Source organism: Hypanus sabinus, chromosome 3, assembly GCF_030144855.1.
Source record: "Hypanus sabinus isolate sHypSab1 chromosome 3, sHypSab1.hap1, whole genome shotgun sequence".
Classification (NCBI taxonomy): domain Eukaryota; kingdom Metazoa; phylum Chordata; class Chondrichthyes; order Myliobatiformes; family Dasyatidae; genus Hypanus; species Hypanus sabinus.
In genome coordinates, this window is record NC_082708.1 from 57,843,341 (window position 1) to 57,869,671 (window position 26,331).

The 26,331-nt window shown below is 40.5% G+C and overlaps 1 protein-coding gene and 1 long non-coding RNA gene across 6 annotated transcripts in view; one reads left to right on the forward strand and one right to left on the reverse strand.

Annotated features, from left to right (window-relative positions):
* LOC132391354 (uncharacterized) overlaps nucleotides 1–10,067 on the forward strand; it is a 116,504-nt gene extending 106,437 nt beyond the window's left edge. The window contains exons 4-5 of the long non-coding RNA XR_009511183.1: nucleotides 8,028–8,125; nucleotides 8,897–10,067. This is a non-coding gene — a long non-coding RNA (uncharacterized LOC132391354). The remainder of the gene's footprint in view (nucleotides 1–8,027; nucleotides 8,126–8,896) is intronic.
* The window catches only part of LOC132391350 (interleukin-18 receptor 1-like), a 47,758-nt gene that overhangs the window by 14,420 nt on the left and 7,007 nt on the right, over nucleotides 1–26,331 (reverse strand). For 2 of the 5 annotated variants that reach the window (XM_059964412.1, XM_059964409.1), the window contains 6 exons: nucleotides 15,498–15,713; nucleotides 13,553–13,832; nucleotides 10,509–10,683; nucleotides 8,642–8,789; nucleotides 7,403–7,471; nucleotides 1–133 (listed from right to left, as the gene is read on the reverse strand). In XM_059964412.1, the coding sequence (XP_059820395.1) occupies nucleotides 1–133; nucleotides 7,403–7,471; nucleotides 8,642–8,789; nucleotides 10,509–10,683; nucleotides 13,553–13,832; nucleotides 15,498–15,561 (869 nt within the window). In that variant the 5' untranslated portion in view covers nucleotides 15,562–15,713. Of the gene's footprint in view, nucleotides 134–7,402; nucleotides 7,472–8,641; nucleotides 8,790–10,508; nucleotides 10,684–13,552; nucleotides 13,833–15,497; nucleotides 17,234–26,331 lie in introns of those variants that run through there. The other 3 variants (XM_059964410.1, XM_059964411.1, XM_059964413.1) reach the window with 3 other exon arrangements.

The following is a 26,331-nucleotide window of genomic DNA, read 5'->3' on the forward strand; positions in this document are numbered from 1 at the left end:
CTCTTATGGCGTTCATAGACAGGATCTTCTCCGTTTGTGTCAAAGTCCCTCTCATTAAATAACCAATACAGCATGCAGAATTCATTGTTTTTCTGGCCAAGAACAGCTTTGCATTCAATTTTTTTTGCATCTCCTAAAGCAAAAAAAAAGTTCAAGTTATGGAAATTATTTGATTTTATAATATTATTAATTATTTTAACATGTTTTACAGTTCTGATTAACTAAATTCTTTTCTTATCTTGACCGTAATAGAACTATAGTCACTGGTCACAATATGCTCCCCACTGAATGATCAGCCATTTACCCAGCCTCATTTCCTAACAGGACATCATGTGTTGCCCCCTCTCTTGTAGGGCTATCTGCATATTGCTTCAGGAAACTTTCCTGGAAACACTTGATTCTTCCTCTTTTGATTTCTTAGCACTATGGCAGTCTGTCAATGTTGGAGGAAATTAAAATCTACTACTTGTGCCGTATTTTTCCAATACCTTTCTATGATTTCCCTACTTATATTCCCCTCTAAAATCTTGCTGACTACTGAAGACCTATAGTATAATAGCATCAAAGTAATTACTTTTCTTATTTCTAAATTCTATTCATATGGCCTTGCTGGATATTCCTCCTGGAATATCCCTGAAGTAGATTCAATATTCAAGTTTATTTTCTCATGTGAACATCAAGACACATAGTGAAATGGGTCATTTGCATTAACAACCTACACACCCTAGGGTATGCTGGGGTGCAGCCCACAATTTCACAACACCTTCCGGCACCCACATAGGATACCCAAGATGCCTGGCAGACCAACACAGAACTCAGCAAAACAGAACAATATCAAGCAAAAAAAAATCGACAAAAGCAACAAGTCCTGTTGTGCCTGCACAATCACATATCAATTAAGTAAAAGCATGTATGTGCGAGATGGCTTTAACTGGTGTATTCTCATTGCAATGAGAGAGCGACAGCACAATGCCCATGTGTTGACAACAGCGTATGCACAGGCAACAGATTAATACATAGTCCTAAGGGGGGAGGGGTCATTGCTCTAAAAAAATAGATCCATACATTACACTTACTCATCCTTTAGATCAATGTAACATAGAACTGCATATGTACAAAACATTCAATTTCCCTTTCACAAACCGATATTCAAAATAAACATGCTTTCATGATAACAGTCCATAACTAATTACACAGCTCTAAAGGTTCAGTCTGTGTGGTGCTCTGTTTCTTTTAGGATAGCGTCTCTGGGCCTGTGGAGTGGCATCGGGTTTGGTAGGTGTCTTGTCTACGTCAACGTCCTCAGTTTCAGGTGTCACGTTGCTGTCAGTGACACGATCAACACTGAGAGGCAAGTCCGGTGACTGTAATGTGTCCGTCTTGTTGGATGCAGTCAACTCAGATGTGTCCTTCGGTTGAGCATCCAGTATCTGGTCAACATGACATCTCCAGGTCTGATCTCCACAACCCACTGTGCACATCAATAGTACAGTTCTTGTAGCTATTCTACCAGATGTCCACTTGTCTTCTTCATAATCATCCATTTGGACTTCCAATCCAAACTTGAAGCTCCTTGCTGCTTCACTTGGCAACTGGCTGAACTGTTTATTCTGCACTTTCCTTCAGAAGTCTGGTTTCAGGAGGTCAATGCAAGATCTTGGATTCCTGTTCATGAACAGCACTGCAGGTGCTTGATTTGCTGTCACATGGACAGAGCTCCAATACACAAAAAGGAAGTTGTCCACCTTGTGCTGTAGAGGAATGTCCTCCTTGTCTATTTCTTTAATGGATTTCTTGAAGGTTTGGATAAACCTTTTGTTAATTGGTGGTGAGGAGCTGACTTGAAATGTCTAATGCCATTTTTCTTCATGTACTGTCAGATTTCTTTTGGAGTGTACTGTGGTCCATTGTTGCTCACAATTTGTTCAGGTAAGCCATTTATGGTGAAGATAGTCCTCAGGGAGGAGACAGTCTTTGCTAAGGTGAATGACTTCATTGGTCTTACTCGAATGAGCATCCACAGCACAGAAACACAGAGTCCATGAATGGCTCAGCAAATTCAATATGTATCCGTTTCCATGGAGAAGTTGGCCACTCCCATGGGTGTGGCACTTTGAACTTTTTGACATCCAGAACATCTTCTGGACAAATTTTCAATCTGTTTATCTATTCCCAGCCACCACATATAGCTCTGGTTGAGACTCTTCATCTTGACTGTACCCAGGTGTCCTTCATGCAGATTTTCTAACACTCCGGTGCACAACACAAGATCCACACATCAGCATTCTTTGACATACTGACAGTTGGTCTCATCTCACAGAAAACTCTGGAAACATAGGATTACCATGAGCTGGCCATCCTTGCATGGTGATTTCATCGACTTTTGACAATGTTGGGTCATCCCTTGCTTCCTTTGTATTTCAGAATTTGTTACCAGCAACTGGTCCATCAATGTGGTGTGGAACACTTCTGCTGGGTCACAGTATGAAGACTTCTCTTCTTCATCTGCCAATAGTGGATGACATGACAAGACATCAGCATTGTTGTGTTGCTTGGTACCCTTGAACTCTATGTCATAAGAGTGGGAACAGTGCCCAATCTTGTAACCAGGTGGCAGTCTTCAGTGCAATTCCCTTCCTGGATTGAAAATGGACACAAGGGGCTGGTAATCTGTCACTAGCATAAACTCTATGCATTTGCATAGCCTGGTGTTTGAGGTTTTTTTCTCCGTTGAGCTTTTCTGCACTTTGCACATTCTCTCTATGTGACCTTGTCTGTGACGCTTACTGCCAACTTTTGTTTTGAACCAACAGTCAGTTGTATCATGGGAGGATTTGCCACATCAATGACATCTTTGGCTTTTTGCACCATTCAGAGACGTTTTGTGCATTTCACATTCTGACTTCCTTTTCTGTAGTTCTGCTGCATCCTTTGCTATAGTCTCAATTCCCATTCTAAGGTTAGGTCTTTTTCTGCCAAAGGTCTCGTTTGAGTGCATTGACTATGCATGCCATGTAGTCTCTTAAGGCATCAGTAAGTCCATCTCTGAAGTCACAGTACTGGGAAAGTGCTCAGTTCTGCAATGTATTCAGAAATGCTTCCATCTTTTGACTGGTTCCTTTTAGTTTCAGGTTCAAGTGATTCTGTAAAATCGTACCAGTTTCGTCCAACGTCTTGCTTGCTGCGTTTGCAAGGGTTACAAAGTTGCATAAGAGACTGTATGTACTTAGGCCAATTAAGCTAGTAAGTGTAGGAGCTTTCTTTTGCTCCTCCACGCTTGTTTGATTTACAATACAGCTCTCAATATATGACTTCCAGCCTTCATTCAGGCTATCAAATTCGACTAAAGCCATTCCCATGTCATTTTCACTTTAAATTCAGCGTATTTTTCACTATTACTAACATGCCCTTCAGCTTTCTCATACTGTTTAACTCTTGCTGTTCCGTCCCGTAACCATTGGTACAGTTCGTGATATTCTCTGACATTCAGGTTCATACTCGTCGCCAATTTGTCGTGTCTATGCACAACTACAACTCAATTAAATAAACGTATGTAGGCAGAAGATGGTTTTGCAGCAAGAGAGCGCACAATTGCATGCGCACGCAACAGATCAATACGTAGTGCTAAGGGGGAGGGGGTCATTGCTCCAAATGAAATAGGTCTATACATTACAAGTCCTGTTCTTTCACCTACCCTTGCACGTTATCAGTCCTCTATCCCAAGGACAAAGGAGATTGAAAGGGGATCTGATTGCAACATATAAGATTATTAAGGGATTGGACAAGATAGAGGCAGGAAATATGTTCCAGATGCTGGGAGAGTCCAGTACCAGAGCGCATGGTTTGAGAATAAGGGGTAGGTCATTTAGGACAGAGTTAAGGATAAACTTCTTCTCCCAGAGAGTTGTGGGGGTGTTGAATGCCTCAGAAGGCAATGGAGGCCTATTCTCTGGATGCTTTCGAGAAGTAGCTAGATAGGTATCTTATGGATAGGGGAATCAAGGGATATGGGGACAAGGCAGGAACCGGGTATTGATAGTAGATGATCAGCCATGATCTCAGAATGGTGGTGCAGACTCGAAGGGCTGAATGGTCTACTTCTGCACCTATTGTCTATTGTCCAGCCTCCAGCAGACTTGGACTTGGGACATTGAGTTTTGACTTCCCCAGCAGACACACGGAGATTCGCAGACTCGGGGTTCCAGCCTCCTGATTCAACCCTTAAGCTCCGATCCTTGGCACTGACTCCGATCATCCACCCATTATAGAACACTAGGCCTCGAACTCTGGTCTCACCAAATCGCAAACCCAGGTGTTATCGCATATTGTTTCTCCTGTTCACATGGTCATCCGACTCCAAGTGGATCTCTAATTTCCCCACACCCAGGTCTCTAAGGCAGCCTTTCTCAACCTTTTTGCCCTGGAGGAACCCTTGAAATAATTCTCAGGTCTCAGCTCACAATACGTTAGTGTGATCGGTAAGTTGTAGACATAATAATCCAAAAATAACTGTCAATGCTCTTTGTGTAAAGAATGAATTTTAGCTTACATTTCTTGAAATTAATCTCTGTCCCTTTCATAAATGTTAAAAACATAAGGCAAACATAATACATTTCTCAAATCTGAGTCGAACTTGAGATAAGCACACATGGATTTCACGTTCATCTGAAATGAGACTATTTCTATCTTTGCTCTTGATGCTTGTTAAATAAGATAAAGCTTGCACACACATGTAAGAAGTTGAAAACTTCAGCAAAATGTTTATTGCTTTCCTATGAATGGCAAAACACTCTTCACTCACAGAAATCCAGAACTTGCCCAGGGACAGGTCAGTAAATCTCATCTTGAGTGCATGATGACAGTGCAGCTCACTAAGTTCTTGCTCTTCTCTCAAGGTTAATTTCTCAGGCTTAGCAGAAGATTCAGAGAAAGAGTACCTCACCCAGTCATATACTTGTGTTGATAGGGAGGACCTAAACCCTTTTGTATCTATCTTGTTAATACCAATGTGTACAATAACCTTTGGCTGCTTGTCTTGGTCCTTCAGCATGATAATTGGTAATTGGTTTACTAATGTTAAAGGTACCAAGGAACAGTGACAATACTGTTTGCATTCCATCCCTACAAATCAATCTAAACTATAAGTATCTCAAGGTGTTAAAAGAACAAATAAAAGATGCAGAATATACTGTTACAGTTACAGAGAAAATGCAATGTAGGTAGACATTAAGGTACAAGGGCCATAATGAAATATATTGTGAGGTCAAGGCATCATTGTTATCTTGATGACCACTCAATAGACTTACGACATCAGAATAGAAGCTGCTGTTGAGCCTGGTGGTGCATCCTTTCAGTTTTTTGTATCTTCTGCCCAATGGGATGAAGATAAAGAATGTGCAGGGTGGGAGATGTCTTTGAGTATGTTGGCTGCTTTACTGTGCAGAGAGAGTCCATGGAGGGGAGGTTGGTTTTCATAATGTACAGAGCTGTGTCCACATCTCTGTAATTTAGAGTTATACAGAAATACAGCACAGAAGCAGGCCCTTTGGCCCAAATTGTCCAAGCTGAAGCCATTTAAACTGTCTACTCGCATCAACCTGCACTGGGACTATAGCTCTCCACACCCCTACCATCCATGTACCTATCCAAACTTCTCTTAAACATTGAAATGGAACTCGCATGCACTACTTGTGTTGGCAGCTCATTTCACATTCTCACAACCCTCTGAGTAAAGATGTTTCCCCATACGTTCTCCATAAACTTTTCACCTTTCACCCTTAACCTGTGATGTCTGGTTGCAGTCCCATCCAACCTCAGTGGAAAAAGCTTGATTGTGTTAACCCTATCTATACCTTTAATAATTTTGTATACCTCCATCAAATCCTTCAATTTTTTACGTTCTAAGGAATACAATCCTGACCTATTCAATCTTTCCTTATAACTCAGGTTCTCCAGACCCAGCAACATCCTTGTAAATTTTCTCTGTACTGTATCAACTTTTTTTACTTCTTTCCTGTAGGTAGGTGACTAAAACGACACACATAGTCCAAATTAGGCCTCATCAAAGTCTTATACAACTTCAGCATTACATCCCATCTCCTGTACTCAATAGATTGATTCATGAAGGCCAATGTGCCAAAAGCTTTAGTTACAACCCTATCTACGTGTGATGCCACTTTTCAATGAATTATGGACCTGCGTTCCCAGATACTTTTGTTCTACCACACTCCTCAGTGCCCATCTCTTGTGATCCTGGGCAGAGAAGTTGCAGGAGCAATCCTAGCTGCTAGATGTGGTCAGTGAGGGGCTGCAGCTGGACGTATTTCCTACAGATGTTCTCAGCACCGACACTGGCAGTCTCCCTGATCTCCCATATCCTGTAGGAGACAGTTCTGACCTTATCACACCATTGCTCAGCATCCTTACCAAATCAAATCGCAACAAAGCCTCAGCTCTTACATCTCACTTCAGGTTCCAACAGTGAGGTAAATGCATTCTCCTCAATAATCTAATAGTTTGTGATTAGCTGTTGTAAATCCAGCATGGAAGCACAATATTTGCATGAAATATGAGGAACACAGGCATCTGAGTTCTATTAACATTAGAAAATAAATTGCATAAATAATTTCTAGAGGACAAGGCAAATCTCCTGTTTCTGTGTTTTACAAGCCAATTTTTACTGTCATGCTCACCAGAACATCACTAATAGGTTCTGCAGACTGAGAAACAGAAGCTATAAGGCAGGAAAGGGGAACTGAAAATGAGATCGTTACAAAATGACCAATCTATCAGTTTCTACAAAGTGCCAAGAACCCTGGCACTGGATCTCTATTAAACCAGTTTCAGAGGCGTGGTGACATCAAACCAAGACTTTCTTGCGTTCACCCTCAGGGGAACCAGGGCTGGTCTCTCTCTGCTTCTGTAATGAGGTGGTAGCCAGCTGTCTTGTTCTGCTACTCTCAGAGTTGAAGTTTGACAAGTTATTATGCCTGGGACCTCCTCAAATGGCGACAGCATGCCCATATGTACTGTCCCATCTTCTCCTGAGGAAAGTCACCTGCCATAGACTAAAGGAAATATTTCAATGGCAGGCAGCTGAAATATTTGTTTGAAATTAAATGAGCTAGTGCTGTTAAAGTACCACATAAATCCTGTTTATTAGCCTCTAGATCCATATAGGATTGCAACTGGTAGTTTAGATTCTTGGCCATTGGTTTTAGTAGCAGATCTTAGCTTTCCAGCTGGAATTATAAAGAGAAAGTAGATCTCGCAGTCCAATCAGTCTTCTGGCAAGTAAGCACAGGCTCAGCAGGCTTGACAGTGAGACCACATGTGGAATGGTTCTTGAGTAAGGCACTTTCAACAGGTGTCATTTTAAAAAGATATTCTAAATTACACATACCGAGCTTAACATCAATTTGCTCTCTCCTACCAGGATAAATTAATTTTGGTATAAATCGTTCAATATGATCTGTGGAAAAAAATAAACATGATAGTTATTTAAAGATGTTAATTTTTAAATAAAGATCATTATATCCCATTTAAACAGCAGACATACTGGATTAAACAAAAGCCAAAATACTCTAACATTGCAAAACAGTCAGGGGAAGGGATCCTGTCCAGTCATGAACCATGACACAGTCTTGAAAGAAGTTTCTAGAAGTGGAACATCTATTTCTATGAGCTCTAATCCTGTCTTACAAGATGAATTTCGAGCAGAAGAATGCGAGTTGCTTTGGGTCTTTAGAAGAAGTTAAGAAGCATTTCTGCATGTGCTATCCCAGAGTTAATGCAATGTGGGGTTTTTCAAAAGCATCCATATGGAGTTTTCAATGGATTTCAGGCAAATGCTCTATATCACCGAACTCTTAGAATCCCTTCACTGGATTTGCGTAGGAAGTTTCTGAGTAATCCTGTCATAATGCTGAATTTGGTAATTTTATGCCATTATTAAAATGAAACTTCAATTATAGAAATAACTTATCCGTTAAATGTTGAAACATCAATAACAAGCTTTTGTTTGATAGATAACTTCTCAGATGATTATTGAAAGGAAGGATGGTCGAGATTGTTGGCACTTACACTGCCTTTGAATCATACCAATGAACAACTTAAACACAGAAAGGTATCAAAGAGATTGTAACTTCAGATCTGATATAAACCATTGAAATGTTTTTGTCAAACCCTGAGGTTATTACAATGGGCACTTGAGTTTCTCTTTTCATGTTGTTTACTTTAGTCTAGCTCCCTCTGAATTTTCAGCCTACGTTTAGCTTTAATCCTATCATCATTAAGTGAACCAGTGGGTAGAGGACACTGTTTTACCATAGGTTTTAAAGCTTTTCTAAAGGCAAAAATTTTGCCTCCACAAACAAATAGCAATTCAGGTACGATTATTTTCATATTTTTAAAATCACAAAGCCATTTATCTTCTAACTTGTTCATTTTCAAGTTTAATAGCAGAAGCACCCTTATCCTATCAAAGAATACAAGAACCTTCCAAAAGGAGGCAAGCTAGCAATTTGCACATAAATGAGGCTGACTTCCTCTATTTTAAGCTGTTTAAGCCTCAGAAAAAAATGGTATTTGAAAGGCTTCATAGAGAAGAGCAGACAGCATTTTACTTAAATAGTAATCATACCTCTGGTCTTCAGTCTTATTGTTCTTGTAACATTATATTCCACTCCATCTTTTCCTAGGGTGAGTACACACATGTAATTTCCAGCACTCTTTTCCTCTACTTTACTAATGGTGTATGTATTCCCTGTGTGAACTTTGTCCTTGCAGTTCTGAAAATTACAAGAATATGTTGGTGGTGTTTTCCATCTGTACTGTAGGGATAGATGCTTGTTACACATTGAGGAAGTCAATGATTTTTCATTCCTTTGATTCATAGTGATCGATTTCAACAAGTGATAAGTAACGTAACCTGCATGACTACCTTCTGAAGAACAAAGATGGCTCATTCCAGGCTGCAGGAGTATGTACTGATGATGCTCTGAAGCTTGGTGCAGCCACTACAAGAGTCCAGTGGAGAAGCACCACAGTATAGGGTTCTTCTGCTACTGGACAGGGAAGGTCCAGCTTGGATGAGGAAGCTAATCACAAACAAGAGAAAATTTGCAGATGCTGGAAATCCAAGCAAAACACACAAAAATGCTGGAGGAACTCAGCAGGCCAGACAGCATCTATGGAAACAAGTACAGCCTCCCTCTGGTGTTCCTATTCCATGGCCTCTGTTCTCTCCTGTTGGACTCCTCCTTCTCCAGCGCTGTACCTCTATCACCAATCAGCTTCCCAGCTCTACATTCCTCACGCTCCCAGTTTTACCTATCACCTTGTGTTTCTCTCTCCCTTTCCCCATCTTTTTCAATCTACTCCTCATCTTTTACTTCTCCAGTCCTGCCAAAGGGTCTCGGCCCGAAACATCAACTGTACTTTTTTCCATAGATCCTGCCTGGCCTGCGGAGTTCCTCCACCATTTTGTGTGCATTGCTTGAATGAGGAAACTGCCCAATTATTGTAGCAGTGCACCTCCCAAGGGAGCTATCGTGTTATTGGTTTTAAGGAATGTAATTGAACATACTGAATGCATTATCTCTGAATGTAAGAATGAAAATGCATTGCACAATTTATTCTTGTGAATATTTTTATTATGAATAAAATTTATTTTGATACATATTTTCTTTTGATGTAGTTTAATAATCTTGTAAATGGCATTGTAAATCTACTAAAGCTGACTCTTAATGGATCAAGAGTGGAAGAACTCTTCTGTTTCTTTGTTATTGATGGAATAGTATTTTTAACCACCGCATGCCACCTCATTAAAAGCAACAGAAAACTTTTTAAAATGTAGTTCTATTGTATTCATAGTTTGACGTCTAACACTTTTAGAATGCTTTTACTTTGACTTGTATGTCCTCCTACTAATTTTGAACGTCCTCTTATATGTCCTTCAAAACTTTCAAGTGATGTGAAATTATCATCCCTGTTGATATCGTGCCTCCTTTCTGCTTGCTCACTAGGCAGAATTATACATCTACTAAAGTGTGCTAAGTTGACGTGTTAAGTTGCAGTACTGTTAGATTATGCTTATTTTTGAATTAAAGTTTAAAATAAAAAGCTATTTTTTTGTAGATATAGTAAATTATTGAATGCAGATACACAATTCTAATATCATCAATAGACCAAAAAGGGAAAAGATGGAATGAAGATATTTATATTGAACTGTAACTCATCCTCAAGTTAGTCCAAATTCATTTAGGGTCAGTGAACGTGACTTTACATTCTCCTATTTTAAATAATACCATAACTTCCAATAGACATGTCTTGACTACAATATTGTTACAGACTGGATTTTCCATTTTGTTTGAGAATACAATTTTGCTAAGTAACATCATTTTTAGAACTTCTGCACATATATTACTAATATAAGTAATTTAAACCATTAAATTAATATCCAATCAATAGGGATCAATCGGTACACAAATTTGAAGTATGATTTTTACCTTCACCCACGTAATATTATCTTCATTGCTGTTGTAAACTTCCAAATTTGGACAGGACAGCGTATATTCTTTTCCAATAGTTTCCACATGATCAAAGAACTGGACATCGCATAATCCTTCATACTTGTGTACATTCAAAGCTGTGACTGCACTACTAACATTATAAGTTCTATTGCTGCAAACAGAAAATCAACAACATATATGAAGTAATGTTCCAATAATTATTGATGTACAACCACAAAATAATGCTTAATCTCTATCATTTCTAAGTAGTTTTGGATATTTCCATCTGCCTCATCCTAGTCCAGATCATCACTTTTTTCACAGTCATTGGATCTAAATATTGGAATTCCCTTCCAACAGCACTTTGGGAGAACTAATAACAGTGGAACAAGAATGTAACCCACAACTAACTTTACAAATGCAGTAAGAGCTGACAATAAATGCTGCCCTTTCCAGCAATGCCAGCATCCCAAACAGAATTAAACAGAAACAAATACCGTCAAATATAATTCATTTTGTCCTAGATTTATTGGGGCTAGAAGAGAGTGGCAGGGGGATCTTTGGATGGAAAGTTCAAACATATGCTAATATTCCACAGACAGTCCATTTTCAGATTCAGAATCAGGTTTATTATCACTCTCTTATATGGTGGAAAATCTGTTGTTTTGCTGCAGCAGTACAGCGCAAAGGCATAAAATTACTAAAAATTTGACCCTACTGTCACAACAGGTTCATAGCAGAAGCCATTCCATTTATTTATTTATTTATTTATTTTAGAGCTGCAGCACACTAAAGGCCTTTCTGGCCTTTTAAGTCATGCCACCTGCAGTCCTGATTTAACCCTAAGCTAATCATGGGACAATTTACAATGAGAAATTAACCTACTAGCTATAGACCTTTGGACTATGGGAGAAAACAAGAGTGATCCCAGGAAACCCATGCATCCCATGGGGGTGGGTATAAACTCCTTACAGAGGACGCAGTGATTGAATTCCAAACTCCGACGTTTTGAGCTGTAATAGTGTCACATTGACAGCAATGCTACCATGACACCCTTTATTGGCTCTTCACTGAACTCTGGAACATCTGGGCTGTGAAGATGCACATATCAGGGTGTTCTTCATTGACTACAGCTCTGAATTCAATATTATCATCCCTCAAAAATCTAATAATGTATTCCATGACCCAGGCTTTAATATATCCTTGTGCAGCTGGATCCTTGATTTCTTCACTTGCAGACCTCACTTATTTTGGATTGGCAATTGTTCCACAATCACCATTAGCACAGATGCATCACAGGGCTGTGTGTATAGCCCCCTGTTTGACCCGCTTTTTACTTATTTAAGTTTGCCGAAAACACCACTGTCTTTGGCTAATCAAAGGTGGCAATGGGTCAGCATGTTAGAGCACCGTGGGTCCAGCGTGTAACTGCCATTACAAAGAAGGTAGAGTAGTGCCCCTACTTTTTAAGAAGTTCGTGAAGAATCAGCATGTCATCCACGACTTTTACAAACTTCTGTAGTTGTGTGTTGGGGAGTATATTGACTGGCTGCATCTCAGCCTGGTATGGAAACACCAATGCCCTTCCATGAAAAAGCTTACAAAAGGTAGTGGATAAACCCCAGTCTGTCACCAGTAAATCCCTCCCCACTGTTGAGCACATCTACAGGGAGTGTTGTCACAGGAAAGCAGCATCCATTATCAAGGTCCCCCACAATCAGGCTCTGCTCTCTTCTCACTGCTGCCATCAGGAAGGAGGTACAACAACCTCAGGACTCACACCACCAGGTTCAAGAGCCATTATTACCCCTCAATCATCATGCTCTTGATCCAGAGGGAATAATTTCACTCAACTTCACTTGCCCCAATACTGAACAGCTCTGACAGCATATTAACTCACTTTCATCTTATGTTCTCAATATTTACTGCTTATTTATTTATTATTGTGTTTTTTTTTCCTTTTGTATTTGTATAGTTTGGTGCCTTTTGCATAGTGGTTGTCTTGTTTGGAGGTTTTCATTGATTCTATTATGTTTCTTTGCATTTACACAAGAAAATAAATCTCATTGACATATATGTACTTTGATAATAAATTTTCTTTGAACTTTGAAATTGCAAAATAAATAGTGTTAAAAAAGGAAGAGGTAGTATTCATGGGTTCACAGACCACTCCAAAATCTGATGAAATGAAGGAAGAAGTTGTTCCTGAACCGCTGAGTCTGGGTCCTCAGGCTCCCTCAGGCTGTGAGGGTATGTCCCAGATGGTGAGGATCCTTAATGATAGATGCCAACTTCTGGAGGCACCACCTCTTGAAAATGTCATCAATGGTGGGGACGGTTATGCCCATAATGGAGATAGAGTAGCTGAGTCTCTAACTTTCTGCAACCTCTTCTGATCCTGCACAATGGAGCCTCTATGCCAGGCAATGATGCAACCAGTCAAAAAGCTCTCCACCATACACCCAGAGGAATCTTTGGTGACATACTAAACTCCGAATGAAGTAGAGCCAGTGGTGTATTTCTTCCTGATTGCATCAATGTATTGGCCCCAGATTCTCGGAAATGTTTATACTCAGGAACTTATAACTGCTCCTCGATTTAATTATATTACCAAGATTGTCATCTCATGCGTTATTCTCTTCCTGCTTATTGATTCCACTGAATATGTTGATTATTTTTCAAAATTAGGTACAAACTGAAAAGCTAATACAATCCAAGCACGACTAACGCCAAAATATTTTCCATTAGACCAGCTGAATTCATTAATTCACAAGAAATGCTGAACATTAAGCCTGTGTCAAAATCTTTCACAAACAATATCTATGCATTCACAGTGCATTTTTGTCCTCTAATATGAACCTATATAAGTCCCTGTCTGTTTGAGGAATGGCTTCCAATATACCTAATATTTATTCAAAGAAAACTATACTGCAAGGCAAAAGTAATTGGGCTAGAATGTACAGGAAATTTTGTTAGGTCATTTGAGTGTTACAACATGCAGAAAATCTGAACAGTAAATAAATACTCCCATTGCTACTTACAAAACAGAACAACTATAACTCCCAGTGTCATTCACAAAGACAGGCCAAAATCCTAATGAGGTTTCTTCATAGGTAATCCTGCCTGCTTCTCGTAAAATGTTTCTATGACCACCTTCAGGAGTATGTTTGTACCAGGTGATGTTAAATCTGCATGCTTGAAGACTGCTCATATCAAGAGGAGTGGATGCATTACACAGATTGCACGCTAAACGGACATGCTGCCCTTCAGTAACGGATACTCGTGCAGAGCTTTTTGAAAAACACTTGCCAATCAGACATCCTAACAACAAAAGGAAATAAACGTTACTCATTTGCAGAGTTTACAGTAAATGACTAGAAACTGTACACTGACTACATAACATAGATTCAGCCTTTAGATATTTTACCATGAGTTAATGCATTGCAAAACATTTCCATTAATACTAAAAGCAGATTGCATGAGATTTGATAGAGTCTAAATGTCCAAATAATATATGCCTTAAGTCCCATAGTGGATTGGGTTCCTCTCCTGTAAATTAAAGTTATTAGAATAATTTAGGAAACCCTTTATAATATCTAATATCTCCAGTGATTGTTATAGGTTGTTACAGCTGGGGTGGTCATAGGGAAAAGCTTCACTGATTATTAAATGCTTCCAATGGCACGTGCCTCAAATAGCTTCTGACAACCAAGTCCAGATACTGGCATTTACACATAGCTTAGCTTCTAAGCCTGGCGGAACAGTTTCTACTGACAGCAGAAGGGGTAAAGGTGGGTTACTGTTGCCTTAAAACCAGTCACTTTGTGCAGATGGGGCTCATCAGCCATAGTAGGCAGCTCATCTAGGAGAAGGAAAACTCTGATCTCACTCCTCCGTTGTCTTGTGGCTATACCCACTCCTGGGGTGGGCTTCAGGAATAAACAACCCAAGGAAAAGCCAAGAGCTGGTGTCCCTAAGGCAGTCCTATGTTGATCTCAATGCTGACTGGCAACCCCTGTGATGCCACCGATGACAATCTGTATTGGTCTCTACCATTCCTTTGGTTTCATCAGATGGGTGGAGAGGGGGAGCTTGCTACAAGGGCAACAGCTTGTTCTCCATATCATACTGTCCAGGCTTGCTTATCTAGACAGCTAGCAACACCCATGGTCAACCCTGACCGATGAAAGCTCCTCCTCCAGCAATTGTCTTAGGGTCTTCCCTGGGTTTGATATGCCTTGGTGGTTTATCCTGTTTAGAATAATCTTACTCAGTCAGTAACAGAGAAAGACCTCCTCTTAGGCAAAAGCTAATTGGGAAATAACTGCATGTTACCTGATTCTTCCAGTCAGATTCAACTAACTGGGTTTTAGCTTATGGGTTGTTTCCTCAGATTTCCTCTAATACCTCATGCTTCAAAAAATATTTGACTTATGAAAACATTTTTACAATTTTTGTCTGAAATTTCAGCTGTAATGTTTTCCCAGTGAATATTCACTTCCATCAAGAGTCCAATTACAATTAAGTTACAACAACCTGATTCTCAAAACTAGTGGTGCTGGACTGGAAGATTTTCAAAACTATGAGTATTATTCTTGTTAATACACCAACATACTCTTTGTTTATTAGATGTCATTTTGTACATTAAGGTATCCTAAGAACCAGTGAACTTTATGTGACTGCAATAAGCAGAACCTTGTGAGCCAGATACCAAACAATTAGTGTTCCTAAACAATAGGACAGTACATCATTGGTGTTCTAATCCATTTAACCACTGCTCGTATTCTTGGGTTCTGTGAAACTGTTTCCAACTAAGAGCTAGCGTAAGTTCCAAATGAGCCTTTTAAAAGGCCTCTCCTTGTACCCATCTCTGATAATGCTGGAAACCTTTCCAGTAGAGTCTTCATGGCTCCTTTCAGAACTATAATATTTTATTTGGGCTAGATATAGTACACTCGAGAAAATACAGATGACAGGTCTGCTTACCTTGAGTTCTTCCCAAAATATAACAGAATATTATCAGTGCCAAATATTTCGCATCCATTACCATGATCTGATTATAAGTCTCTCTCTCGCCCTCGATGCTGTCAGACGATGGAACCGAAGTTTTGGGTCTGTGGTTTGTGTATTGGACAGTAGTTCCCGGTCGTTCCTTTTTCTGTTGCTATTTTGCTATTTTGGGCGACTTTGAATCAGGCCGGCCTGCAGATAATGAACACTGAGCTGAACTGAATATGGACTCTTTCGATTTTGTGTGTTATTTTCTGTGTTAACGCTAATTTTTTCTTGTTCCTGTTTGCACAGTTTCTTTATTGCGTGAGGGGGTGTTGATGGTCTAGTTGCTGTTTGCAGAATTCGTTTTTTTGCGCGGGGGGGTTGATGTTCTTGTTGCCGCTTGTGCGATTTGTTTATTGCGCGAGGGGGTGTTGATGGTCTAGTTGCTGATTGCAGAATTCGTTTTTTTGCGCGGGGGGGGTTGATGTTCTTGTTGCCGCTTGTGCGATTTGTTTATTGCGCGAGGGGGTGTTGATGGTCTAGTTGCTGATTGCAGAATTCGTTTTTTTGCGCGGGGGGGTTGAAGTTCTTGTTGCCGCTTGTGCGATTTGTTTATTGTGCAAGGGGTGGTTGATGGTCCTTTCGCTGTTTGCACAATTTGGTTTTTGCACGGGGGGGGCTGTTGTTTTTGTTGCAGTTTATGCAATTTGTTTATTGCATGAATGGGTGGATGATGTTTTTGTTGCCAGTTGTGCAATTTGCGTTGCTGGTTTTTGCATTTTTTTAAATCTTTGAACAGGTTCCATGATTTTCTTTGTTTAATTGCTCTCTGTGGAGAAGACAAATCTTAGAGTTGTATACTGCATACATGCTTTGATAATAATTGTACTTTGAATCCTTTGACACTGCAATGACATATAACTATTGTTCGAAAATGTTAATTTATCAGGAAGTATCATTACTTCCATATTTGAAATTGCATTGATGAAAATCACCCTCATTCAGATAATCTGGCCTAATCTTCTGCTCCACGGAAATTTGCTCCTAATCTGAACAACCCTCATCAGATTCCTTTTACCTTAATGTACAGTATTTACTTTTCTCTATAAAATATGTTTTATTCTCCTTCAACTACTCAAAGGATTTGTAAATTCCTCTCTGTTACTGCTTTGAGTAACGAGCACTTCTCCAACTTATATTTATTAGTGACTCACACTCCCTGCTTTGCTCTCACATACAAGGACAACAGAAGAGGAATGAACTGTGTCACCATTCAACAAATCAAGCTGAATTCATGTATCAGCCAGCTCCTTTTGCCATGTTTTCTAATATTCTTTAACACCCTTAGTTCATCAAAATCCATCATTCCTATACAGTACCTATAAATAACAAGTCATTTAATGTCAACTTGTTTTGCAGGAGGGAGCTGCAAGAATGAACCAAGTTTTGCAATGTCAAAGTGTTTTCTAACTCTATGCCAAAAAGGCTTGGCACCCAACTAAAATTTGCTCCTACATCTAAGTAAAATGTTCCAATAAACAGAAATGGTTTCTCCATCTACCAAGTTGTTCCTATTACTAGGTAAAAAACAGTAATCAAATTGAAAGTTTTAAAGCTAAATTATAAGGTTTATGCTGGGAATGAGGCTGGGTAAAGCATAAAAACTAAAATGTGCAATATTTAGGGCAGTCTCACATTAGTGTTGCTAGAGTTAATAACTGTTCATGGTAATTTCTACTTTCATTTGCTTAGATGTCTGCAAGGTGCTGATATTTTCCTTTCTAATCGGGTTCAAATCCCAATTCTAAAACTTGGTTTAAACACCTCCAACAGTGTTTTATTGCCTCATGCAGTACTGAGGTAATGAGGAGTGTTGCAGGTTCCTTTCAGAACCAAGCAGGCAAAGACAGCTTGGAGAATTAGTGTGATTCATTGTAGGTGCCACCAATTAGCTCCCCTATTTTCAAGAAGTCATAAGGATTCCACTCCCTCAACATCCAACTGATGTGACTCTGTGGCAGCACATATTGCAGTTCTATGCCTAATTCCTTGGCAGCGATCATTTTACAGCAACCACAGTGCCATCTACACTTTAGCCACCAAGACAATTTTCATTGATGATACACCTTCTGATTTTGTATTGGAACATAAATCAGGAATTCTGCTCTGTCTTCCAAGCAGGAGATCACAGGGTGAGTGGAAACAGTTCCTTGTGGACCTTACACACCAGTTTTAAAAAAATGAGTGGCACCTGTCAGGACTTGTTTGAGGAGAGGGATATCTCTTGGGTTAATAGTAACTTAGCAAGGGCCAATGAAAAAGAAGCAAGGTTTGAGGGGAGCAGTTACTGTTGGAGTGGACAATACTAGAGTGGTCAGACTTTCAACAGGCTTAGTCAAGAACAGGCACAGGCTAGTAATGAATCTTGAAAATTTAGAGGTATATCATGTGTAGGCAGGATGATAGTTCAGGCAGTAGAATGCTCGTCCTGTAATTTGTGGAATTTTAAGGGACCTAACAGTCTCTCTGATGACCGCATCAGCAGGAAGTGCTCCCAACTTCAGCTCCTGACCGACAAGATCAAGGGACTGAAACTCAAGCTGGATACAGTCAGGAAGCTGAAAACTTCATAGATGAGACTTCTACTGAAGTGATCACAACCAGAGTGCAGACTTCAGATAATAGATAGATGACCACATGGAGAAGTAAGAGGAGTAAGAAGTCAGTGCAGGCTCACCCCCACCCCCCCCCCCCCGGCCATTCCCCTCAGCAACAAGTATAACCCTTTGGATACTGCTGGGGGGGGGTGGGTGGAGGGTGCAGGGGTAGCGCGATAACCTATCAGGGCACAGTAGCAGCAACCAGGCCAGTGGCTAGATCTGAGACAAATCAGAGTAAGGCCAGGCAGACCTGCAGTGAAACAAGTTGTGATAGTAAGGAGGACAGGCAGCAGATTCCGTGGTGGCGAAAGAGAAGCCAGGGTGGTGTGTTGCCTCCCAGGAGCTAGGGTTCAGGAAGTCTCAGAGGTACTGCTGAAGATTCTCAAGAGGGAGCGCAAACAGCCAGAGATTCTGGTGCACTTTGGCACCAATGACATGGGTAGCAATGGGGAAGGGGTCCTGCACAGTGACTTTAGGGAGTTACAGAGGGGGCTGAAGAACAGCACCTCAAGGGTGGTAACCTCTGGATTTACTGCCAGTACTATGTGCTAGTCGGGACAAGAATAGGGTCACAGTGCAGATGAATAAGTGGCTGAGGGAGTGGTGCACGGGGCAGCATTTCAGATTTCTGGATCACTGGGATCCCTTCTTGAGATAGTATGACCTGTAAAAAATGGACAGGTTACACCTGAACCGAGGAGGGCCAGTGTTCTTGCAGGGTGGCTTGCTAGAACTTGGGGAGGGCTTCAACTAAGTTGGCAGTGGGATACAAACAAGAGTGTCAGAGCTGAGGATAGGAAAGTTGGTATACAAGTTGATGCAATATGTAGTGAGATGGTGAGGAAAGACAAACAGATGATAGGGCAAAAGTGCAGTCAGTGGGATGAGGTGAAGTATAACATGGGGGCAATGTTGAAAAGGCTGAGGAATACAGGATTAAAGGCATTATACGTTATACATTAATGCAAGCAGTATGCAGAATAAAGTCTATGATCTTGTCGCTCTTAGAGATTGGCAGATATGAGGCTGAGGGCATCACTGAGTTGTGCCTGAAAGAAGATCATAGTTGAAAGGTTAACATCTAAGGATACACCTTGCATTGAAAGGACAGGCAAGTAGGCAGAATTGGTGCAATGACTCTGTTGGTAAAATTAAATAAAATGCTTAGAAAGAGGTGACATGGAATCAGAAGTGTAGAAACCTTGAGAGTAGAATTAAGAAACTGCAAGGGTAAAAATACCCTAATGGAAATTATATACAGGTCCCGAAACAGTGGTTAGAATGTGAGAGATAATTATCAGTAGGAAATTGAAAAGGCACGGATTAAGGGCAATGTTATGATAGTCTTTGGGGGTTTTCAATATGCGGGTAGATTGGGAAATTCAGGTTGGTGCTGGATTCTAAGAGAGAGAATGTATGAATGCCTACGAGATGGGTTTTTAGAGCAGCTTGTGGTTGAGCCCAATTAAGAGAAAGGCTATTCTGAATTGAGTGTTGTGCAATGAGCCAGATTTGATTTGAGAGCTTAAGGCAAATGAACCCTTGGGAGACAATGCTCATAATATGACAGAATTCACCCTGCTCTTTGAGAATGAGAAAATAAAGTCAGATGTATCAGGTACATGGAGCTTAGAAAAATAGAGGGCTATGGGTAACCCTACATAATTTCTAAGGCAAGGACATGTTTGGCACAGCTTTGTGGGCTGAAGGGCATTGTATTGTGCTGTAGGTTTTCTATGTTTCTATTACAGTGGAGTAAGGGGAGTTACAGAGGCATGAGAGAGAAGCTGGCCAAAATTGGTTGGAAGAGGACACCATCAAGAATCATGGCAGAACAGCAATGGCTAGAGATCCTGGGGGAAATTTGGAAATCACAGAGCACTTACATCCCAAAAATGAAGAAGTATTCTGAAGGGAGAATGAAACAACTGTGGCTGACAAGAGATGTCAAAGACAGCACAAAACCAAAAAAGAAGGCACATAATATAGCAAAAAAATGGAAAATTATAGTAGAGGATTGGGAAGCTTTTAAAAACCAAAGAAGTCAACTAAAAACACCATAAGGAGAGAAAAGATGAAAAATGAAAACGCTTATATCAAATTCTGATCTTATGATAATAGGAATATTAAAGAGAAGCCAAAATATTTTTCAGATATATAAAGAGTGGAAGAGATGAGACTGGATTTCAGACCACTGAAAAGTTGTGCTGGAGAAGTAGTAAGGGCGATAAATAAAAGGCAGACAAATTTAATAAGTATTTTGCATCAGTCTTCGCTGTGGAAGACATTAGCAATATACCAGCAATTCAAGAGTGGCATGCTATTATTAAGGAGAAGTTGCTTGGGAAGCTGAAAATCTAAATGTACTCTAGATAAGTCAGCTAGATTGGATGGACTACACCTCAGGATTCTGAATGAGGTAGCTGAAGAGATTGTGGAGGCATTAGTAGTGACCTTTTAAGAATAATGAGAGTCTGGAATGGTTCCGGAGGACTGGAAAATTGGAAATGTCACTCCACTCTTTAAGAAGGGAAGGAGGCAGAAGTAAGGAAACTATAGGCCAGTTCGCCTGATTTTAGTAGTTGGGAAGATTTTGGAGTTTATTATTAGGATGAGGTTTCACATCTTAAATAGGCTAAAGTCAGCAAGGTTTCTTTAAGGGGAAATCTTGCCTGTAAATCTGTTGGAGTTCTTTGAGGAAATAACAGACAGGAAAGTCAAAGGAGAGTCAGTGGATGTTGTTTACTTGTATATCCAGAAGGTCTTTGAGAAGTTGCACACATGAGGCTACTTAAGAATATAAGAATCATGGTATTAAGAAAAAGGACTGGCATGGATAGAAAATTAACTTACTGGCAGGAGGCAAAGAGTCAGAATAAATGGGGCCTAGTCTGGTTGGCTACTGTTGACTAGTGGTGTTCTGCAGGGTTCAGTGTAGGGACTGCTTCTTTTCACTTTATGTTAATGATTTGGATGACAGAATTGATGGCTTTGTGGCCAGGTTTGCAGACGATACAAAGACAGGTGGAGGGGCAGGTATTGTTGAATAAGCATGGCATTTGCAGAAGGACTTAGACAGATTATGAGAATGGGCAAAGAATGGAATTTAATTCAAGTTCATGTTTAATTGTTATTCAAACTTACACGAATACAGCCAAACAAAACAGTGTCAGTCCAAGGCCAAGGTGCGCAACGTTTTACCAACAGTCATACACAGCACAAGGCACACATAGCACATACAGGACAGCAGTAAAAAAACAGTCACACAAAGAAAACATACAGTAGCCCAAGTCCCTGAGTCCATCAATGTTGCAGCAGTCTGCAGTTGAACATATTACATCTCGTGTTCTGCTGAGTGAACACCATAGGGCAGCACTGATTTCAAGTGTACACAGTTGCACACCCCATCCGGTACTTGGATGGAGTGCACCAACCCCGACACCTCCCTCCTGGGTGGCTGCAGACAGACAACACTACAGAATAAGGACCAGCTGTCACCACAATCAAGGCCACAGCTACCCTGATATCCATCTCCAGCATTCCCCAACAAATCAGTGAATGGGATTTCCAGCATTATACATTAACAATGTCCAACAGGGTCTTGCCGTCACAAGAAAATCAACCAAAGCAATTATTCACTGTTAGACTGCAAACCTCCTTCAGCACTAATTTTGACTCTCTGATGCAGACAGTAGCATTATCCGTACAAAATACAGCTCTTCAACTTCTCCACCAATGAGCAAATGCTAACAGCGTAGTAGTGCAGTACTTTGAGTTCTTAATGTCCAGTGGGATTTTGTGATCATAAAAAAAACATTTAACAAAGACAGTAGCACCTTTGGTTGGTCCTGTAGAAGACTCTGCATCCAAGCACACCACCATCTCACTGAAGGCTAGTATAGGGAAATGGATGGTATTGCACTTCTATAGAAGGAATAAAGGTGTAGACTATTTTCTAAACAGGGAAAAATTCAAAAATCAGTGTGCAAAGGGTCTTGGGAGTCGTGCCAGATTATCGAAAGATAAACTTGCAGGTTGAGTCAGTGGTAAGGAAGGCAAATGTAATGTTAGCATATTGTTCGAGTGGACTAGAATATTGTTGCACTATTACAGATTGTCAGGTATGATGTTATGGCCATCTCTGAATCATGGCTGAGGATGGTTGTAGTTGGGAGCTATATGTCTAAGGTTATACATTGTATTGGAGGGATAGGAAGTAAGGCAGAGGGGGTTGTGTGGCCCTTCTGGTAAACAATAGCATCAAATCATTAGAAAGATATGATGTAGGACTGGAAGATGTTGCATTCTTGTGGGTTGAGCTAAGAAACTGGACCCTAATGGCATTTATATACTGGCCTCCTGAGAGTAGGTGGGATGTGGACCACAGATTATAAAAGAAAATAGAAAAGGCATGTCAGAAGGGCAATGTTATGATTCATGGGAGATTTCAACATGTAGGTTGATTGGGAAAATCGGCATGAAAATGGATCTCAAGAGAGTGAGTTTGTAGAATGCCTATGAGTTGGCATTTTAGAGAAGTTTGACCATACTAGGGGATCAGCTATACTGGATTGGGTGTTATGTAATGAACCAGAGATGATTAGAGAGCTTAAGATAAAAGAGCCATTAGGTTCTTCATGTGATTGAGTTCAACTTGAAATTTGATAGGGAGGAAGTTAAGTCTGACGTAGCAGTATTTCAGTGGAGTAAAGGAAATTACAGTGATGTGAGAGGGAGTTGGCCAAAGTAAATGGGAAGGAGATGCTGGCAGGGATGACAGCAGATCAGCAATGGTATATGTGGGGAAGGTGCAGGATAGATGTATTCCAAAAACAAAGAATACTCAAATGGCACAATTGTACAACCGTGGCTGACAAGGGAAGTCAAAGCTAATGTAAAAGCAAAAGTCAGAGCATACAACAAAGCAAAAATCAGAGAGGATTGGGAAGCTTTTAAAACCCAACAGAGACCAAATAAAATAATCATTAGGAGGGAAAAGAGGAAATATGAAATCAAGCTAGCAAACAATATCAAAGTGGATAGTATGTGAAAAATAAAGGAGTGATGAGACTGGATATAGGACTGCTAGGAAATCAGCCAAAAAAAATAATAACAGGGTCAAGCAGATGGCAGATGAACTAAACGAGTATTTTGCATCAGTCTTCACTGTGGAAGACACTAGCAGTGTGCCAGATGTTGAAGGGTGTGAGGGAAGCAAAGTGAGTGTAATTACTATTACAAGGGAGAAGGTGCTCAAAATTAAAGACCAAAGAGTAAATAAGTCAGCTGGACCAGATGAACTGCACCCTAGGGTTCTGAAAAAGTAGTGTTAGAAATTGTGGAGGCATTAGTAATGATCTTTCAAAAATCATTGGACTCTGGCATGGTGTCAGAGGTCTGGAAAACTGGAAATCTCACTCCACTCTTTCAGAAAGGAGAAGGCAGCAGAAAGGAAATTAGAGACTAGTTAGCCTGATCTCAGTGGTTGGGAAGATGTTGGAGACAATTATTAAGGATGAGGTCATGTAGTACTTGGACACACAGGATAAGATGGGACAAAGGAAGAGGGGACCGAGTGTAGTGTAGCAAAATTTGCTGATGACTCTAAACTGAGTGGAAAAACAAATTGTACAGAGGATGTGGAGAGTCTGCAGAGGGATATTGATAGGGTAAGTGAATGGGTCTAGGTCTGGCAGCTGGAATACAACGTTGGTAAATGTGAGATTATCCACTTTGGAAAGAATATTTGTAGAGCAGATTATTATTTAAATGGTGAAAGATTGCAGCATGCTGTTGTGCAAAGGGACTTGGGAGTGCTTGTTCATGAATCGCAAAAAATTGGCTTGCAGGTACAACAGGTTATTAAGAAGGCAAACAGAATGTTGGCCTTCATTGCTAGAGGGATTGAACTCAAGAGCAGGGAGGTCATGCTGCAACTGTACAGGGTACTGGTGAGGCTGCACCTGGAATTCTGTGTGCAGTTCTGGTCTCCATACTTGAGGAAGGCTATACTGGCTTTGGAGACAGTACAGAGGAGGTTCACCAGGTTGATTCCAGGGATGGAGGGGTTAACCTATGAGGAGAGATTGAGTCGCTTGGGACTATACTCTCAGGAATTCAGAAGAATGAGAGGGGATCTTATAGAAACATACAACATTTTGAAAGGTATAGATAAGATAGAGATAGAAAAGCCGTTTCCATTGATAAGTGAGACAAGAACTAGGGGACATTGCTTCAAGATTCAGGGGAGAAGGTTTAGGACAGAGATGAGGAGTAACTGTTTTTCCCAGAGAGTGGTGAATCTGTGGCATCCTCTGCCCAGGGAAGCAGTTGAGGCTTCTTCACTAAATACATTTAAGATACAGTTAGATAGATTTTTACATAGTAAGGGAATTAAGGGTTATGGGAAAAAGCAGGTAGATGGAGCTGAGTTTACGGACAGATCAGCTATGATTTTATTGAATGACGGGGCAGGCTCAATGGGCCAGATGGCCTACTCCTGCTCCTATTTCTTATGTTCTTATGTTATGTTAAAGTCAGCGTGGTTTCCTCAAGGGAAAGTCTTGCCAGTTGAACCTATTGAAATTCCTTGAGGAGATTATAAGTAGGATAGATAAAGGGATGCAGTGGATGTTGGATAGTTGCACATTCAGAAGGCCTTTGACAAGGTGCCACACATGAGGCTGGTTACCAAGGTAAGAGCCCATAGTACTACAGAAAAGTTACTGGCAAGGGAATCAATTGTTTGGTGCAAGGCAGTGGGTGGAAATAAAAGGATCCATTTCTGGTTGACTGCCACTGAGTAGTGGTGTTCCGCTATGGGTGGTGTTAGGAACATTCCTTTTTATGCTTTATATCAATAGCTTAGATGATGGAATAGATGGCTTTGTTGCCAAGTTTGTAGACGATACAAGAATTAGTGGTAGTGCCAGTGGTGTTGAGGGAACAGGTAGGCTGCAGAAGGAAATTAGACCAACTAGGAGAATGGGCAAGAGAGTGACAAATGAAATGCAATGTTGGAAAATGCATGGTAATACACTTTGGTAGTAGAAATAAATGTGCAGACTATTTTCTGAACAGGGAAAAAATCCAAACATCTGAGATACAAAGGGACTTGGGACCACTTGTGCAGAACACGCTAAATGTTAACTTGCAAGTAGAGACTGTGGTGAGGAAGGCAAATGCAATGTTAGCATTTATTTCAAGAGGTCTAGAATACATAGCAGGGAATGTGGTGCTGAGGCTTTATAAGGCAAAGGGGAGGCCTCACCTTGAGGATTCTGAACAGTTTTGGGCCCCTCATCTAAGAAAAGCTGTGCTAGTATTAGAGAAGGTTCAGAGGAAGTTCACAAGGACGATTCTGGGAATGAAAGGGTTATCATACATGGAACATTTAAGACCACAAGATATAGGAGAAGTAGGCCATTCTGCCCATCAAGTCTGCTCCAGCATTCAGTCATGGGCTGGTCCAATTCTTCCAGTCATCCCCACTCCCCTACTTTCACCCCATACCCTTTGATGCCCTGGCTTATCAAGAACCTATCTATCTCTGCCTTAAATACACCCAAAGATTGGCCTTCACAGTTGCTCCTGGCAGCAAATTCCACAGATTTGCCACCCTCTACTAAAGTAATTTCTCCACGTCTTTATTCTAAATGAATGTCCTTCAATCTTGAAGAAAAGATAAATTCTGGCATTGTACCCAATGACTAGAAAATTGCAAAATGTTACTCCACTATTTAAGAAGGGTGGAGGCAGCAGAAAGGAAACTATAGACCTGTTAGCCTGACATCAGTGGTTAGAAAGTGGTAGAATCGATTTTTAGGGATGAGATTACGGAGTACCTGGAGGCACATGACAAGATAGGCCAAAGCCAGCATGGTTTCCAGAAAGGAAAATCCTGCCTGACAAACCTACTGCAATTTTTGAGAAAATTACAAGCATGGTAGACAAATGAGATGAAGTAGATGTGGTGTACTTGGATTTTCAGAAGGCCTTTAACAAGGTGCCACACATGAGGCTGCTTAGCAAGATAAGCTCCCATGGAATTATATGGAAATTACTAGCATGGGTGGAGCATTGGCTGATCAGCAGAAAACAGTGAGTGGGAATAAAGGGATCCTATTCTGGCTGGCTGCCGGTTACCAGTGGAGTTCTACAGCGAT